Genomic DNA, 20,000 nt, shown 5'->3' with positions numbered 1-20,000 from the left:
TGTCAGAGCTAGGAGGGAGCTTAGAACAGGAGATGTCAGCATTGAGAGGGCTCTTAGAATAGAGAATGTTAGAGCTGGAATGGAATTTAGAACCCAAAATGTCAAAGCTTCGAGCATAGGATATCAGAGCTGAGAGAAAGCTTAGAACAGAGAATGTCAGATCTGGGAAGAACCTTAGAACTCAGAATGACAGAGCTTAGAACATAGGATATCAAGTTGGAAGGGATCCTAGAACCTGAATGTCAGAGCTTAGAACCCAGAATGTCAGAGCTGTGAGGGCACTTAGACCAGAGAATGTGAGAGCTGGGAGGGAGCTTAGAACAGAGAATGACAGAACTGGGAGGGAGTTTAGAACAGAGAATGTCAGAGCTGGGAGGGAGCTTAGAACCCAGAATATCAGAACCAAGAGGAAGTTTAGAACAGAGAATGTCAGAGCTGGGAGGGAGCTTAGAACCCAGAATATCAGAACTAAGAGGAAGTTTAGAACTGAGAATATCAGAGCTGGGAGGGAGCTTAGAACCCAGAATATCAGAATCAAGAGGAAGTTTAGAACTGGGAATGTCAGAGCTGGGAGGGCTCCTAGAACACAGAATGTCAGGTCTAGTTCCAGGGAGATCTTCAATTGTAGAATGTCAGAACTAGGAAGGGCCCTTCAACAGAGAATGTTAGAGCTAGGAGAAGCTTTAGAACAGGAAACGTCAGAGGCAGGCAGGACCTTATACATAAATCTAGTCCAATCCCTTCATTTTATAGTGGGGAAACTGAGGACTCAAGAGTAGCTTACCATAAATAAGTAACTTTAGTACCAAAGTCACAAAAGAGAAATTACCCCTCCGCCACACACACACACACACACACACACACACACACACACACACACACACACACACAATAATGTCACATCACTATAAAAATACCATCAAGAATAGAACAAAATGCTTTGTTCTAAAGCCTGAAAATACACTCCAAATGAAGGGAATAGCCTTAAAAATAGCTGCTGCCGTCGACTTCAGGCCACATGCATGGATTCTCTGACCTGGTGAGCAGGACTGGCCAGGGAGGCACATGCCAAGCCTCAGGTGACTTGGGATGTGCCCTTCTCCCTGCTCCCAAACATTTGTTTCCAAGTAAAATCAGCTTTAAATGTGGAAAATAAGAGGGTTCAGCTGAACGTTGCATTTTTTTCTGTTTCATCTTTTCTCTTGAAAACACTTTTATTTTTATTTTTTAATTTTTTAAAATAAAAGCCCTGACCTTCCATCTTGGAATCAATACTGTGTGTTGGTTCCAAGGCAGAAGAGTGGTTTGAAAATCTTTTCAAGGCTGTTTTCTCTTCCCAGTTACATGTAATAATTGTCTACATATACTTTCCAAAATTCTAAGTGGGCTGACTGACTTTCTAAGCTTCCATTCATTCCTTGGCCACACTGTGACTCAGTGACCCTCTCAGGCAGATTTGCCTTGATGGGAAAAGGGTTTTGAGAAGTCAGTTCTCCTAAGGGAGCTGCCTAAAATGTAGCTGGGTCAAGGGAGAAGCTGGGATCTGGACCCATTGAAACAAGGGCTATTGGTCCTCAGGCAGATGGGTATTGGCCGCCCTTGGCCTTGATGCTGCTGGAGAAGGGTCTGGGGCCCTCCAGAAGGTTGGCACTTGGGTCCCTTGGCATGGCTTTTCCAGGGAGGTCCATTGATCAGTCTCTGCCGGCGCTCACCGCTGTAACTCTACGTGCAGCAAATTTACGAGCCCAGTCCAAGAAGTCAGCCCAGATTGCTCTGAGCACGAGATCTTCCCGAGCTATTTCTCCCTGGTGGAGAGCTCCCTTCAGGAAGACAAATAACATGTAACCCAACACCCGCCTCTCATGAAAAACTGTGAATGTTTATTTCTGTCATTTTGGGTAATGAATCCCCAGAGGAGCCAACGTGTCTGTACTCGATCTATCCCCTTTCAGCCCAGGGCTCTTCTCAATGGATGACTCAGGCCCGTGGGGAACAGGGGCCCCATGGTGGGGACACAATATGGCATTTCTATATAGGACTGACTTTGCCCTGGATGCTTCCCACAGGTTGTGGCTAACGTCTGGGGAATGCCCAGTGGAGGGGTATCCAGGGTGGGCTGGCTGGGGGGTCCAAAGCTTGGGGCAGTGGCCAGAGCCCTGAGGGTCTGGGTTCAAATTCCAGGACTCTGCTACTTTTCCCCTGGGTGACCTTGTTCCCTCTCTGGGCTTCTGCCTCTCCATCGTGGAAAATTCAGAATTTGGATCCGATGCCCTGCCGATGCTGAATCTGTGCTCCTCTGAAGTCATTCCATGTCTGAACCCAGTGAGGCTTAGAAGCCTGGAATCCTGGATGTTACACCTGGGTTTGAAATCCCAGTTTTGCCTCTTGACTACCGATGGGAACTTGGCCAAGTCAGTTCTTCCTCTCGAGGCCTCAGTTTTCACATTTGTGAAATGGGAGCAAGGTGGACCATTCTTGGAAGCTAAGAGCTGCTAACTGAGCCCACTCGGTGTGTGAGCCCATCCAAATGATGCTTATAAGATCAGTTTGTTTTAGGAAGCAGAATAAATCCCAGGAAAGCTTGTCAGCAGGTTAGATGTGGAAAGGATGCTCTCAGGACAAGAGAGGGAGCACAGTGACTTGTTTACACTGAAGGGCAAATGCCTTTGGTAGGAGAGGGGAAGAAAGGACAAGGGATCGACGTTTGCTCGTGGCTATTTTTACCCAGTGGACACTGGTGGTGGGGAGCGGAGCAAAAATCTGTCTCCACAGGCAGGTTTTAGTCATCTTGGGACATGAGGGAGTTGTTAGAAGTGAGGACCGATAGATAAATGCCAAAGAGTGGTGGTATTCCTGCACAGGGTCTAGACGGTAAAGGGAAGACACAAAGGCTTCACCCAAAGAGGGATGCATAGACGTGTGCCTAGGACCACTCTAGTTTTAACTCTCCAGTGCCCCTCCTTGACCTTCTTGTGCCTTCTCTGCTAAGTAAAGGGGTTAAAGGAAATGGTCCTTTAATGTCCTTTCCTTCCCTAAGAGGACTGTCAGAAGAGGCTGTCTGAGGCACAGATCATAGAGCTCAGGCCTGGGAATTAGGAAGACTTGGGTTCAAATGTGGTATGTCTTAGTTGTGTGACCCTGGGTGAGTCACTTACCCTTGTTTGCATAGTCGTTGCTCTTCTGTCTTAGATAATGGCTATATATATTTGTGGTTATAGAGCTAGAATGTTGGTCCTACAGAGGACCTGGATTTGGGGAGCTCTGAGCAATGGGGGATCAGGTACCTCAACTTCCTAGGAAGCTCCTGGATCAGTAAATCTGCCCAGCTCCGGGGCCACCAGGAGAAAGGAAGTTGGCCTCCAGTGGAGTTTGTTATCTGTTCTGTGCATTTAGAGAGAAATGATTCACTGGGTGGGGAACTCCTGCTCTTTCATGTTGCCTGATAACCAACTGTCATCCTTTTATTTATTTTCTCGGGTGTGGGAAAAGATTTCCAGGAGCTAGTGGAAGCCCCTTCCTGGCACCCAAACCCAGCCCTGACACTTCGTGCCTCCTGTGGGGCCTCAGTTTGAGCACAGCCTCTCTCGGCCTCGGTTTTCTCATCTGTAAAACAGGGGCATTGGGTAGATGACCTCTGAGGGGCCCCTTCCAGCTCTGGTGCTCTGATCTTATGAATTCCCTTCAGGTCATTTCCTCTTCTATTGCCTTAGCCATGGAGAGGGTACTGAACCGAGGTGGAGAGAGAGAGAGAAGTAGACAGACAAAAAGAGAGAGACAGAGGGAGAGGTGAGGAGAGAGAGAGATGGAGACAGACAAAAAGAGAGAGACAGAGGGAGAGGTGAGGAGAGAGAGAGAGATGGAGACAGAGGGAGAAAGCGACAGAGACAGTGGGAAAAGAGAGAAGGGGGGGGAAGAGGGAGAGAGAGACAGACAGAGGAAGAGGGAGAGAGAGACAGACAGGGAGAGTGGGAGAGATGAGAGAAAGGATGGGGAGAGAGAGAGTGAGAGAGAGATGAGAAAAAGGGAGGGAGGGGAGAGTCAGAGTCAGAGATACAAGAACAGAGGCAGAAAGAGAGAGGGAGAAGGAGAGTGGGAAAGACAGAGGCAGAGAGACAGAGTGAGAGAAAGCATCTGGTAACTTCTCCCTTCCCTATCCCCCCTACCCACTCCCACATTAGTTCCTTGTGTGAATTAAGTTATACCATGTGCTAAAGGGAACCATCCCCTGGGATTTGGCTGCAGCAGGGGAATTCCGCCTTTGAGCCAAAGTGCCCCCACTTCCTTGCCAGACTTGGTCAAAGTCTGGCTTTTGGGGAGACTCGGGGCATTTTCAGGGTTTAGATCAGTGGTTTGGGGGATCCCAGAGCCCGAGCTAGCTTCTTGAACATGGAGCAGTGCAGACCTCTGGCCTTTTCAAGCTCTTTTCCCATCAGTAAGAATAATCAGTCTTAGCAGACTGTTATGTGGGCTTTGAAGGCTCACAGAGTGCTCTCTCCTTCATAACCCTGGGAGATCCTGGGAGACTTGGCATTGAAGAGACCAGGGGGCAAGATGTTGTCACTGACTCATCCTAGCGTTACAGGATGTGGCATAATGAGCTCCTGAATCCAAGAAAGCTGGGCGTTTGGAGCTGGAGGCCTTGAGCTTGAGTCTCCATTCTATCATTTACTACTTTGGGCTTTGGGCAAACCCCTTTACCTCTGGGCCTCTGTTTCTTTATCTGTAAAATGGAAGGGATGAAGCAGTTGGTCTCCAAAATCTATTCCATCTCAGGTCTATGAGCCTGTGAAGATGGAGATGAAATTCCAGGACTCTGCTCTGCTCGCCATACCTTGGCTCTTCTTCTCTCTCTTCCTTTCTCCCTGCCCTGGCTCTTCTTCATTCCCATCTGTCCTTCTTCTCCTTTTCTCCTTCTTATCCTCTTCCCCCTTCCTACTATTCTCTGTATTCTTTCTCTCTCTTCTTTTCTTCTTCATCTCCCTTTTTCTCTCTCCTTTCTTCCTTTCTCCTCTCTTTCTCTTTAAATGAAGAAATGGATATGCTATATGACTTGTCCAAGGTCACCCATCTACTTACGGGTCAGAGCCAGTTCTCTGCCCTGATTGACAAGTCCTTCCATCCCTGAGATATTAGTAGAATTTTGTCAAGAGCTCTCGTTAGCTTGTGACCTGGCATTTAGGTCTGTTTCAGTTTAGGTCCACAAACATTTATTGATTAAGCCCTGATGATGTGCAAACACTGAGGTTTGTACGGAGATAAAAGTGAGACAGCCCCTGCCTTCAAGGAGTTTTGCATTCTACTGAATATAATTTTGTGATTACATTTGGGATAGAATTTGTAGAAATAGAAAATTTGTCAGAGGACATCGTTACATTCTACTGAAGCAAAATAAATTGGGCAAATAGGGACAGTCATTAAATAAAGCGAAGAGATGTCAAGGAGAGAGGGCTGGGAATCAGGGAAGATTTCTGCTTAGTTCTGCTTTGAAGGAAGCTGGGGAAGGAGAGCTCTCCAGGTGGAGGGGCACAGCCTGGGCAAAAGTGCATAGTGGGGAGATGGAATCCTCTGTGTCAGGCTTTGATTGGAATGGAAAGCTGAGAGAGGGAAATGATGTTAACTTTCCAAGGATGAAAAAGTTCCTAAAATAGGGATCAACAGTACAGTGGGGTTACCAGCAGGCATGCCCTCTGCACTGCAGGTAACTGGGGAGAATATTGGCTCATGGGCTGGCTGATTAGAGATGAACAGTTGGAAGAAGGACTGACCCAAATGAGGAGGTAGAGCTGAAAGCCAGCTTGTGTATCTACCCAGGAGAGTTGTGATCACTGTATTTTCTGCATCAGCCGGACCGATGCTGACCTCATTGGGCATGCAAACACATGGACAGCAGTTTCTTCAAACAGAAATGGATTCAGCAAAGATGCAGAACAGGGCCCGGTTAGCAGAAGGGCTGCTGGGGACAGGCCGAACATTTGAGAGGAGGGAGAACTGCAGGGAGCGAATGAATGAAGGAAGGAACAAATGAATGAAATATCATTTATTGCATGCCAAACATTGTGCTAAATGTTAGCGATATAAATATAAAAGCAAAGGCAGTTCCTGCCTTTAAAATAATATTTATCTAGCATCTACTTTGTCATCACAGATTGAGTAAGACATGCTCCGGGAATATCCGTGTAAGACATGACTCTTGTCTTCAAGGAACTTATTAGAATAATTAGGTGGAAAGATAACATGAATTAAAAGCGAAGTTGTGTTAGGTGACATGATGAGACTGTCATAAAATGTGAGTGACTCAAGCACTCTCTAATGTATCTGTGGCCTCATTGGCTTAGGAGTTCTTTTTGGTGGTATGGGTCATAACCTATCCATCTAGTGATTTATCCTCCCATTCATCCATTTATCCATCCATCCATCCATCCATCCATCTCCCTATTCATCTATTTATCCAGCTATCTGCTTACCTGTCCATGTATTTATCCATCCATCCATCCATCCATCCATCCATCCATTCACCCTTACTTTTATCAATTCATCTATCCATCTATTCACCATTCATCCATTTATTTATCCATATATAAATCTATTCATCCACTTATTCATCCATCCACCTATCTATTTATCAGTTCATCCATCTACCCATCCATGTATTTATCCACCCATTCACCATTCATCCATCCATTTATCCATTCATGCTTTTATCAATTCATCCATCTATTCATTTATAAATTTATCCACCCATCCATTTATCAGTTTATCCATCTACCCATCTATGTATTTATCCATCCATTCACCATTCATCCATTTATTTATCCATATATAAATCTTTCCATCCATTTATTCATCCATCCACCTATCCATTTGTCAGTTCATCCATCTACCCATCCATGTATTTATCCATCCATTCACCATTCATCTATCTATTTATCCATTCATGCTTTTATCAATTCATCCATCTATTCATTTATAAATTTATCCATTCATTTATCTATCCATCCACCTATCCATTTGTCAGTTCATCCATCTACCCATCCATGTATTTATCCATCCATTCACCATTTATCCATCCATTTATCCATTCATGCTTTTATCAATTCATCCATCTATTCATATAAATTTATCCATCCATCCATCCATCCATCCATTTATCAGTTTATCCATCTACCCATCTATGTATTTATCCATCCATTCACCATTCATCCATTTATTTATCCATATATAAATCTTTCCATCCATTTATTCATCCATCCACCTATCCATTTGTCAGTTCATCCATCTACCCATCCATGTATTTATCCATCCATTCACCATTCATCTATCTATTTATCCATTCATGCTTTTATCAATTCATCCATCTATTCATTTATAAATTTATCCATTCATTTATCTATCCATCCACCTATCCATTTGTCAGTTCATCCATCTACCCATCCATGTATTTATCCATCCATTCACCATTCATCCATCCATTTATCCATTCATGCTTTTATCAATTCATCCATCTATTCATATAAATTTATCCATCCATCCATCCATCCATTTATCAGTTTATCCATCTACCCATCTATGTATTTATCCATCCATTCACCATTCATCCATTTATTTATCCATATATAAATCTTTCCATCCATTTATCTATCCATCCACCCATCCATTTATCAGTTTATCCATCTACTCATCCATGTATTTATCCATCCATTCACCATTCATCCATCCATTTATCCATCCATCCATGCCCTGCCCATGCTGTGCGACCCTTCCATACCCTTTGAAAAGTTCACCATCCAACATGCCAGAGGCTCTCCTTTCTTCTGTCCCATGAATGATACATCTGAAGAACAGGTCTGGAAGTTAAGAGGGAGAGATCCCTGTAAGATGGGCTTCCTGGAGAAGAGGAGCAGTAAGGGCTAGGAGGTGAGGGAGTTGGAGGAAGTCGAGTTGGCCCTTAAATATTTATGGTTCAGACAGACATTTTGATTTAGAAAATGCCATGACAACTAGGTACTACAGTGGATAGAATGCTAGATCTGGAATCAGGATGATCTGAGTTCAAATCTAGCTTCAGACACGTCCTAGCTATATGATTCTAGGTAAGTCACTTCACCCTGTTTGCTTTAGTTTCCTCATCTGTAAAGTGAATTGGAAAAGGAAATGGTTGACCACTCCAGTATCTTTGCCAAGAAAACCCCAAATGAGGTCAAGAACAGTCAGATATGATTGAAGATGACTGAACCCCAGAGCTCATCAAGTCATAAGATGGCAGGGGCATTGCTTTAGAGCCGTGATGAGCCTCCGAGGTTATCTGATTCTGCCTCCTTACTTTACAGATGAGGAAACCGAGGTCTGGACTTGTCCTTCCTCCCTAAGGAGAGAACATCATCTCCTTGCATTTGGCCCTTGAGAGTGATGAGCTGATGGGCCTGGGCTGCACAGCTCAGGGTGGGGGTCTTGGGTTCGCTTCTCTCCCTGATGCCATTTGTCGCCTTTTTGTCTCTGTAGGATCAACTCAAACAGTGTTTTGCAAGGCAGCCTCCAGAGGCCAAGGATACAGACACCCTAGTGCAGGAGAACGACAGCCAGTATGGCACTTGGAACGATCCCCGGCAGAGTGGGGAGAGGTAAGATGTGGCCAAGTTCCCTTTTTGGACAGACGGTGTTCAGCCCTAGGCCCACACTGGAGAGTAACTTGTCTGGGTCAGAGTCAGGCCTCTCAAACTCTGGGCTCCCCAGATTGGGAAGATCTGGGTTCAAATCCAGCCTCAGGCAGTTAGGTTGCAAATGCTGTGCCTGAAGCAAGGCAGATTGATCCTCAGACACTTCTTATCTGTGTGACTCACCCTGTTGGCCTCAGTTTCCTCATCTGTCAAATGAGCTGGAGAAGAAAATGGCAAATCACTCCAGGATCTTTGGCATGTAAACCTCAAATGGGGTCATAGAGGTGGATATGACTGAAAAGCGACTAAAGAACTAACAGCTGTGCAAGGCTTTAGGGATCTAAAGACAGAATTGAAGTCGTCCCTGCCCTCAGGGAGTTTATATTCTCACGGGAAAGATGGCAGGTACAAAAATAGTGGGGCCTGTGAATTAATCAGTCAACAAACACTTGTTTTTTTTATTTTTTCAATCCCTCACTTTCTGTCTTAGAATTAATACTGTGTAGTGAGTCTAAAGGAGAGAAGCGATCAGGGCTAGGCAATGGGGTTAAGTGACTTGCCCAGGGTCACACAGCTAGGAAGTATCTGAGGCCAGATTTGAACCCAGGACCTCCCGTCTCTAGGCCTGGCTCTCAATCCACTGAGTCATCCAGTTGTTCCCCCAACAAACACGTATTAAGCCGTACTATGTGCCAGGCACTGTGCGGAGGCTGTGAATGCCTCCTTGATCAGAGGGTCTCCCGCTAAGCAGAGTCCTCTTCTTTATACACTGAACCCAACTGGCCTGGAAATAACCAGTCATTGCACCTGTGACTCGTAGCTCCCTCTTAGCAACTGGATTTTTTTCCTGTAACGACAGACAGGAATGAGCACTGAGCCGTGTTCCTCTCGAGTGAGCTGTCACAACTGTCTATCATACTCACCGCCACCAAGGAGGGCTGCAGGCCTGCTCTAGCCACGGGGGGAAACACTTCCTAAAATAGCAAGCAGGAGTGGGAGGCAGCCCCTGGGGGGCCCGGCCCCGTGAGGAGCAGCAGGAAAGCCCAGGGCCCAGGGGGCCAGGCTCCGGGGCTTCCGAGATCCTGCATGAAAAGCGGATCTTTTAGGAAACTCTCAGCCTGGCTGTGAAATCCTGGAGCTGCAGCTTGACTGTCAGGCAGGGGGAGGCCTCATTATCTGTTGTGTGCTCACTGACACATGGAGGCACCCCGGGATGGACATGGCTCCCAGCCTCGGGGCTTGTGCTGGACAGCTGCCACTGGTATTACAAGGAGCACAGGAAGGGTCAGAGGTGGAGTCAGACTCACAGAAGAGGCAGCCAGAAGGGGGCTTAGAACAGAGAAGATCAGAGCTTGGAGGGGGCTTAGAACAGAGAATGTTGGAGCTAGGAATGGCCTTAGAACAGAGAAGATCAGAGCTGGGAGGGGGCTTAGATCAGAGAATGTTGGAGCTAGGAATAGCCTTAGAACAGAGAAGATCAGAGCTGGGAGGGGGCTTAGAACAGAGAATGTTGGAGCTAGGAATGGCCTTAGAACAGAGAAGATCAGAGCTGGGAGGGGGCTTAGAACAGAGAATGTTGGAGCTAGGAATGGCCTTAGAACAGAGAAGATCAGAGCTGGGAGGGGGCTTAGAACAGAGAATGTTGGATCTAGGAATGGCCTTAGAACAGAGAAGATCAGAGCTTGGAGGGGGCTTAGAACAGAGAATGTTGGAGCTAGGAATGGCCTTAGAACAGAGAAGATCAGAGCTGGGAGGGGGCTTAGATCAGAGAATGTTGGAGCTAGGAATAGCCTTAGAACAGAGAAGATCAGAGCTGGGAGGGGGCTTAGAACAGAGAATGTTGGAGGTAGGAATGGCCTTAGAACAGAGCCGGGAGGGGGCTTAGAACAGGGGATGTCTGAGGGAAGATGTCTTAGAATATCAAATGTCAGAGTAGGGAGAAGCTAACAAACAAAACGTCAGAGATAGGAAGGACCTTAGAGCAAGAGATGTCACACATAGGAGGAATATCATTTTGATTTCCACCGTCTTTTGGCCAAGCACCCTCATTCTTTCCTTTATTAGTTTGTCTTGTTCCTTAGGCTTTTTTATATCTATTTGCTTGTTTTGTCTCCATCGTTAGAATGGAAGCTTCATTTTTTTGGTTCTATGCCCAGAGTGCCTAGGACAGTGTTTTTCATATATTGAGTGCTCTGCCTGGTCTTGGTTGACTAATAAGAATTAGCCCATAGAGACCTATTGATGTTAAAGACCTAAGCAGATAGGACACTTGGGACCCCAGCTGGCTGATCCCTGTTGACCTATTTATTGTCCAAATTGAGTTGATTGATCCTGGATGGGTAATGGAGAGGATCACCTCCCCTAGAGCTCCCATGGGGAGAGTACGTGACTCAGTGAGTGCCAATACGGCCCCTTCCTCTTCAGAGAATGAGAAGTAGATCTGCAGAAAACCCCCGGAGGGTGTTGGGATACAGATCTTAAGTGTAACAAGGGTGGGTGAGGTTTTGTTGAGGCATGAGCAGGGAGAGCTTTGGAGGTCTCTTGGTTACACATATGGCTTCAATCCAAGGCTTCTTACAAGAGCTCAGATTTGAAGGTTCAGCCCACACTTCCTCCACCAAGCCAAAGTTTCCTTTTGCCCCTTGGTGCTGTGCAGACAGTGCCGACCATCTGTGATGGGCACGGCCGTCCAGTAGAGATCCCAGGCACGATCCGTGTCCGTGGAGGAGTCTCGGTCTCTGTGGATTTTGTGTAAAGCCACTCCTTGTACCCTTACGTGATCTCCCCAGCCAGAGCCTTTGGCCAGCTGTCATGAGCTTCTGTTTGTTACTGACTACATTGGAAAGGCCAGACCTTTCAGGGAGCAGTTTCTTCCTCTGTGCAATGAAAGGATTGGAGGAGATGACTGGGAGTCAGGCACTGTGCTAAGGGCTGGGGATACAAAGAAAGACAAAGAGTCCTTGGTCTTTAGAAGCACAGTCTAATAGAGGAGACAATGTGACAGCAGCCCCATACCAGCAAGATACAGAGAGGATCAATTAGGGAGTCTTAGGGGGAAGACATTATAATTAAGGAGGACTGGGGAAAGACTTCTTGAGATGGTGGAGCCAGGAAGGGGAGATGATGAGGTACAGAGTTCCAGGCGAAGAGGCAAAACCAGTGCAGATTGCTGGAGTGGGAGGTGAAGTGTCTTATCTTCCTTCCTCCCTCCCTCTCTTTCTTACCTTTATTCTTTCCTTCTCTCTTTCTTTCCTAAGACAGGATGGTAAGTACTAAGGTAATCAGGGTTAGGTGACTTGCCTAGGGTCACACAGCTAGGAAGTATCTGAGGCCAAATCAGACTCCAGGCTTGGCTCTCTATCCACTGAGCCATCTAGCTGTTTCTAGCCCAGCCTCTTAATGTAACCAAGAATTTAAATAATTTCTCCTTAAGGTCATCCATGACTCAATCTTCATCACTCACTGGGCTAGCTCCTGTCAGCATTCTCCTCTTAATCCAATTCAGGGAGCATTTATTAAGCACCAAATATGTTCCTGGCCAAGTACTAGGTCACAAAAAATGCAAAGACAGAAATGAAATAATCTAGGGGTAGAAACAGGATGTGAAACAGTATAGACGTACAAAATTAAATGCAAAATGTCTGCACAGTAACTTTGGGGGGAATGAACTGACACCTGGGCAGAAATAGGTTGGACTTGTAGGAAGTAGCCCTGGAGCTTGATCTTTGAAGGAAGCTTGGAATTTTGTGATGTGGAGGAAAAGGGAGTGAGTTACAGGGATAGGGGATGGCCTGAGCAAAGGAATGGAGACTGGAGATGGGATAGTCTGTAGAAGGAGCAAATAAGCTGACTGGTTTAACTAGAAAGGAATGTGTGTATAGGGGCAGCTAGCTGGCTCAGAGGATAGTGTCAGGCTTGGAGATAGGAGGTCCTGGGTTCAAATATGGTCCCAAACACTCCCTAGCTAAATGTGACCCTGGACAAATCACTTAATCCCAATTTCTTAGCCTTTGCCTTTTTTTTCTGTCTTAGAAGTGATAATAAAATAAAAGATTAGGGTTTTAGGAAGGAAAGAACGAGAAAGGGAAGGGGAAAGGGAAGGAGAAGGAAAGAAAGGGCAGGAAAAGAAAGGAAAGGAAGAGAAGAGAAAAGGAAAGGAAAGGAAAGGAAAGAAAAGGAAAGAAAAGAAAAGAAAAGAAAAGAAAAGAAAAGAAAAGAAAAGAAAAGAAAAGAAAAGAAAAGAAAAGAAAAGAAAAGAAAAGAAAAGAAAAGAAAAGAAAAGAAAAGTTGTATGTGGATTAAGATCAAAAGCCAGCTTTAAAGGCCCAACAAAGAAATGTGTATTTGAGCTCTTAGGCCAGGGGTAGCCAAGTTGCTTCTTGAATCAGAGAGCCCCATGGTTAGATTGAAGAGGCTGCAGGTTTAGGGTGTTTAAAATTGGTCAACAAACCCTGGTTAGTGTTCTTTGGAAACAGCTCCCCCTGGTGTCTAATCGAGATAGAGCATGGACTACAATTGACAGGGTTGAGAGCCTCTTTGTTAGGTATTGCTGTGGTCTAGCGCCATCTACTGACTTCAGAGTAACACTTGTCCTGACGTTGGTCTTGAATTGTTTCAGTTCAAGAATTAGAGTGAAATTAAATATTTTGAATTTCTAAGGCTAGAGCTGAGTGGGATTTTGTATGCAGAATAGGGGAACAGTTATTTTTCAAGGAAGGCTTGTTGATAAACTGCCCCACTTGTATTCCTGATCCACTGGATTTTCCAGGAATAAAATCATAAAATATCAAAACTGGGAGGAACTTTAGACCATGAAATGCCAGTGATGTGAATGAAGACCTTAGGAACAGAGAGTGCTAGAACTAGGAAGGACCTTATAAAATAGGATGTAGGACTGGGCAGGAGCCTAGAACAGGGTGTGTCAGAGTTGGGAGGATTCTTAGAACAGGGAATGTCAGAGTTGGGAGGATTCTTAGAACAGGGAATGTCAGAGCTGGGAGGATTCTTAGAACAGGGAATGTCAGAGCTGGGAGGATTCTTAGAACAGGGAATGTCAGAGCTGGGAGGATTCTTAGAACAGGGACTGTCAGAGCTGGGAGGATTCTTAGAACAGGGAATGTCAGAGCTGGGAGGATTCTTAGAACAGGGAATGTCAGAGCTGGGAGGATTCTTAGAACAGGGAATGTCAGAGCTGGGAGGGAGCCTAGAACAGGGAGTGTCAGAGCTGGGAGGATTCTTAGAACAGGGAATGTCAGAGCTGGGAAGGGGCTTAGAACAGGGACTGTCAGAGCTGGAAGGAGGCTTAGAACAGGGACTGTCAGAGCTGGGAGGAGGTTTAGAACAGGGAATGTCAGAGCTGGGAGAGTCCTTAGAACAGGGACTGTCAGAGCTGGGAGGAGGCTTAGAACAGGGAGTGTCCGAGTTGGGAGGAGGCTTAGAACAGGGACTGTCAGAGCTGGGAGGAGGCTTAGAACAGGGACTGTCAGAGCTGGGAGGAGGCTTAGAACAGGGACTGTCAGAGCTGGGAGGAGGCTTAGAACAGGGAGTGTCCGAGTTGGGAGGAGCCTTAGAACAGGGTGTGTCAGAGCTGGGAGGATTCTTAGAACAGAGAGTGTCAGAGCTGGGAGGGAGCCTAGAACAGGGGGTATCAGAGCTGGGAAGACTCTTAGAACAAGGAATGTCAGAGCTAGGAGGGAGCCTAGAACAGGCAATGTAAAAGCTAGAGATGGTGAGGGGCATGTTAGAACTGAGAGTGTCAGAGCTGAGAGGACCTTTAATCCATGGACTAACATGCTTTGGGGAGTGGAGGAAGCCTTGGTGCCCCTGAAGTCCCCCTCTCTCATTTTCCAGGGGAATGGGGAGACTTGAAGTCCCCAGAGAAAATAAGCAGCTGCCCAAGGTTATGTAGTTTATGTAGCCATTATAATAATAGTTACTACTGCTGCTGCTGCTGCTGCTACTATTACTATTACTACTACTACTACTACCACCACCACCACCGAGCTCAAAATTCTATGAACTTTTCATGACTAATAACAACAATGTGTTATTATTAGTAATTCATAACTAATAAAATGTTTAATAAATATGTTATTTAATATATAACCATATTATAATACATTTAACAAATATAACTTTAATAAACTATGGCTTTAAGGTTTACAAAGTGCTTTTACAAATCTGATCTTATTTGGAGACAGTATTTCCCAGGGAGGCAGGTGCTATTATTATCCACATTTTTTAGTTGGGGAAGCAGAAGCAAGCAGAGGGGAAGTGAAGTGACTTGCCTAGGGTCACACAGCTAGTAAATATTCCAGGATTTGAAGGGTGGCTTCCTAACTCCAGGCCCAGTTTTTGATACCCAGGGCCACCTAGCAGGCCTCAATTAATGGACTTCTGTTGTTTATTTTAGTGCTCAGTCTGTCTACTTGCCCAGATCCTTTTCTCTTTGGCCTCACTCCATTCTCAGGTAGCTCCCATCATTGTAAGAGGGAGTGTGTTATAGGACTAGGGGGATGAACCGAGCAAAGACATGGAGACCGGAGATGGTTAGAGTCACAGAATCTCAGTCTTGGCCAGGACCTTAGAGGCCACCAGTCTAAAACCAAACTTGCATGGGAATCCCTTCGATGACATCCCTGCCAAATGGGGCTTCAGCCTATGCTGAAGACCTCCAGGTTGGGAAAAGAAGGTTCCTTCTGAAAGAGCTCCCTGCTCTCATGGGCAGTTCTCATTGTATATCAAGTTTAAATCCTCTACAGCTGCTTCCTGGGCCTCAGCTGAACAAGTCTGGCCCCTTTTGGGCATTTCTCCTGTGCCCTGTGTAGTGCAGTGATTTATGATCCTTATTTATCTTGTTGCTCAGTCATTTTAGTCATGTCTGACTCTTCATGACCCTATTTGGGGATTTTCTTGGCAAAGAGATTGGAGTGGTTGACCATTTCCTTCTTCAGCTCATTTACCAGATGAGGAAACTGAGGTAAACAGTGTGGAAGGACTTGCCGAGGGTCACACAGCTAGTAAGTGTCTGAGGCTGGATTTGAATTTGAGAAGATGAGTTTTCCTGACTCCAGACTTGATTCCCTAGCCACTGTGCTACCTAGCAATTCCTTGTCAGTGTAACAGTTAAAAGAGTGGTTGGCATAAACTGTTACAGATAAAAGAGTGATTGCCTTAAACTGTGACCCTGAAAATATGGTTTCAAATAAAAAAATATAGTGGTCACCATGGGAAAAATTCCCAAATATTAAATATGCCCAAGTCAGCTGGGTTTTATAGAGATTTTAATTAATACAAATTAAGGAATTAATGAAAGGGAGAAAAGAGAGTAAGAGGAAATGATGAGAAAAGGGCTAGGCCAGCCTAGGCTTAAGCCTTAAGAGAGAGATCAGTCAGTCTTTAATCCACTCACCACAAGATTTGTCCCAAGCAAGATTCTAGTGTTCAGAAAGACCCACCAGTTCAGCTCCTCAGCTCAACTAAGTTCAGCCACCGAGCCCTCCAATTCAGTTTTGGCAAGCTGACTCCTTTAGAGGTCTTTCTGACCTCCTTTTAAAGAGAATTTTCTCCTATGTCACCTTCCCTAAGTTCTCACATCTACAAATCACAGTAGACATTTTCACAGGACTCACCATTCTTAATTCATACCTTCTTTAGTTCTCAACTTCTCTGGGTAGACTAAAACTTCTGAGTAAGTTCACGCCTCTTTGCCCCTTGCAAGTTTGCAAGTTGCCTGACCTTTTAGTGATTAATTTGATCTTCATAGGTACTTAGCACCTTTTTGTGTTAAATCTAAAAATAGACTTAGCTTAAGGGCTTTTGCCTCCCTATAAGTATGGGTTAAGTACTTTTTCATTGTTCAGTAAGGAGTTTACAACTTTATCTTCCCCTAAAGTATGCTTAAGTATGGGTGGAATAATGTTAGAGTTCTCACATTCCTGACTAAGTCCCTTCATTGTTTAAAATGGGGAATAGCCTTAACCAAATGTTCTAAGGTAGAGTCTGAGAATTCACAAGTCTGAGAAATTTTAAGATTCACAGTCAGTAAGTGATTTACAAACATTATTGATTTAATAAGTGATGGCATCCTGGCAAATGGAGAAAGAGTGATTAGCTCAGAGCCAGGAAGACCCTGGCGCAAGGCCTGCCTCTGATGAACAGTCCTCTGTGACCCTGAGTTAGCCCCTCAACTTTCTTGTGCCCCCCCCCTTCTCTAAGACTCTGGAGTTTCTTCCCCTTGGCGGTCCTTGCATTAATGAAAGCACACAGCTAGTATAGAGATACAAACCCGGGTGAAGGACCTCCTTTCACCAATATGGCCTGGCACACTCTTAGGGTGCTAGAAGATCCCTGAGACATTGTCCAGGTCCCACAGCCAGTGTGAGTCAGAGGCAAGACTCAAACGTTAGCCTTCTTGGCTCTGGAGCCAGTTCTCGATCTCCTGCACCATTTATGCCTCCCATAAACGACGAAACCTTCAAATTAGAACTAATTCATCTGATGAATGTGCTCTTGGCATTTCCTTATTAACGGGCATTAGCCCAAGTTCACCAGGTTAGCTCATGAAACAGGTTTGTAGCAGCTCTCTGCCAGACTTCCCAATCCTCTCCACTCTTGGTGGGAGGACCTTTGGCAAGGAGAGATGCGTGGGATCCTTTCTGCCTGGGGCTTCCTGGGTAGGGAAAAGGGGTTTAGGGAAGAAATGGGCAGAGGGGCTGAAAGGCCACCTGATGAAATCAGGTTGGGAAGAGCCTCAGAGGGCATGTGGTGGAACTCAGATTTGAACAGGAATCCTTTGGCATCCCCAACAAGTAAGCAATCCAGTTTCCTGATTAAAGACTTCCAGGGAGGAAGAGTTTTTGATTGCCAAAATGGCCCTAACCCCTTTAGGGCAGTTCTCATTATTAGGAAGCAATTCCTGATATCAAGCCTCAGTTGGCCCTTTCTAACCCATTCCCCCCATTGCTCCCAATTCTTTCCTCAGGGACCAAGAGAACTCCTCTTCAGATATTCTCCTCCTGGTGAAATATCCCCAAATCCTTTAAGCAGCCTTCCTCTGCCATCAATTCAAGGTCTTTCACCATCCTAGATATCCCTCAAAAATCAACTCATTTTGCTTTTCAGCAACCTTGATTATTAGAAAGTTTTTCTTTGTTTTTTTAATACCAAGTGAGAATCCCTCTCTTTAGAACTCCTACCCACCCATTCTATTTCCTCTTTGGATATAAGCCTAGTTCCCACAGTGGGAGGATGCAACCTGTGCTCATGGCCCTTTTCAGGGACAGGGAAGAAAGTCAGCATAACTAGAAGTCCTGTGAGGCAGCATCCTGTAGGGAATAGGGCAGTGGGCTTGAAGTCAGGAACACCTGGGTTCACATCCCAAACTACATATTGTGTGATGGTTTGGGGCTTGATTTAATACTGTAACCCCTGCCCTGTGCAACAGTCTCCTGGCCATTGACCTGGAGTTGCCCTCATTCTCTGGCATCCCCATATCCAAACTGATGCTAAGGCCTATGGATGTCACCTTTGCAGCATTTCTGCCCAGTTTCACCTTTTCAGCTTCTCTGGTCAATTTCACCTTTGTGGCATAGCTAGTGATTTCACCTTTATGCATCTGTGTTGAATTTCTCTTTTTCAGCTTCTCTGGTCTATGTTACCCTTAAAACCTCTCAGGTATAATTTTACCTCTGCAACATCTCTAGTCAGTTTCACCTTAAGTGGCATCTCTGATTGATTTCACCTTTGCCTCATCTCTGGTCAATTTCACCTTTGTGGCATAACTGGTGATTTCACTTGTCTGCATCTGTGCTGATTTTCTCTTTTTCAACTTCTCTGGTCTAGTTACCCTTAAAGCCTCTCAGGTAGATTTTACCTTTGCAGCATCTCTAGTCAATTTTACCTTTGCCTCATCTCTGGTCAGTTTCACCTTAATTGGCATCTCTGGTTGATTTTACCTTTGCAACACCTCTGGTCAGTTTACCTTTGTGGTATCTCTGGTTGTTTTCACCTTTGCTGCATCACTCCAAAATATCTCCTCCTCTCCTTTGTCACTGCCACCATCCTCATTCAACTCTCCCCAACATCTCCCACCTGGACTATTTGAGTAGTGTGAATTTCAAAACTACTCAACCCTATTCACACCATTCTTTAGAAGATAGGATTTAGCTATTTCCTGATCAATAACAGTAGAGATACTTGGAATAATAGAATCAGGTTTTGGAAACTACAATCTCCACCCTACTCAGGGTAACAAGATTAGGAAGGGCTGCAGCAAAACTCAAGATTTAATTATTTGAGAATATGGCCTTCAACAGACATGTGCAAAAAGGATAGACCTCTGGGCCATCCTAGGTCAAACTAGAGCCACCATTGGCACATGTGAGACAGAGGAGGGGAGGTAGAGGACAGCTCAGGAATTCTCGTGACTTCCTGTGAGGAGGGAGAGGTTGTTGGAACCTGGTGCTTGGAGTGGAGGAGACCACAGACTGTTTCTCCATTTTGGTCACATGAGTGATAGGGACTGATCTCTTTCTTTGCCTATCCAGGGCCTTGGGCCCGCTTTGGCTCAGCCTAAGCAGAGTGGGTATTTAAGCCCTTCTCTCCCCTTTCCCTCTCTCTTTCTCTCCTTCTAATACTTTCTTCCTCCTGTTTGTAATTAAAACACCATAAAAATTGGCAGCTGACTTGAGTGTTTCATTTAGGAATTACATAGCTGAATTCCTTGGTGACCTTAAATAAATCTATATCAGTCTTTTAAGGTGATTTCCTTATCACAGTAGCTGCTGGGGGTTTGCCTGCCTCAAGTCTCTCCCTACTCCAGTCCATCCTCCATTCAGCCACTGACCTTCCTGGTCCCTGGGACTGACATTCCTGCCATGTCCCCTCTCCCTTTTCCATACCCCACTCAATAAACTCCAATGACTCTCTATAGCCTTCAAGATAAATATACAATCATCTGTTGACATTCAGAGCCCTTCATCATATCCTCCTTTTACATTTCTAATGTTTTTACACTTCACTTCCCAACACATATTCTTTGATCCAAATGGCATTTGCCTCCTAACTGTCCTGTGAAAAAATCCCATCTCTGATCTCCAGGCATTTTCTCTGACCTTAACCCTCCTCTGATGTGACTCTTGACCACCCTGGCTGCCTTTAAGTCCCACCTAAAATCCCACCTTCCTTGGAAGGTTTCTCCAGTCCCTCCTGATTCTAGTGTCTTCCCTCTTGTTTATTATTTCCTGTAATCCTGGATAGAAGTTGCTTTGTTTAGATTTGTCTGCATGTTGTCTGTCCCATTAGATTAAAAGCTCCTCAAGAGCAGGGACTGTCTTTTGCCTGTTT

General features: G+C 45.2%; 1 protein-coding gene across 2 annotated transcripts in view; it reads left to right on the top strand.

The window, feature by feature from the left end:
• The window catches only part of LOC100009818 (uncharacterized protein KIAA1671), a 267,176-nt gene that overhangs the window by 226,703 nt on the left and 20,473 nt on the right, over positions 1-20,000 (top strand). For both annotated transcript variants that reach the window (XM_056821576.1, XM_007490054.3), the window contains exon 7: positions 8,500-8,618. In XM_056821576.1, coding sequence (XP_056677554.1) covers positions 8,500-8,618 — 119 coding nt within the window. The remainder of the gene's footprint in view (positions 1-8,499; positions 8,619-20,000) is intronic.

This window comes from Monodelphis domestica, chromosome 3 (genome assembly GCF_027887165.1).
Source record: "Monodelphis domestica isolate mMonDom1 chromosome 3, mMonDom1.pri, whole genome shotgun sequence".
Lineage (NCBI taxonomy): Eukaryota > Metazoa > Chordata > Mammalia > Didelphimorphia > Didelphidae > Monodelphis > Monodelphis domestica.
The sequence above is the reverse complement of the archived record's forward strand: the minus strand, read 5'-3'. Positions and strand labels throughout refer to the sequence as shown.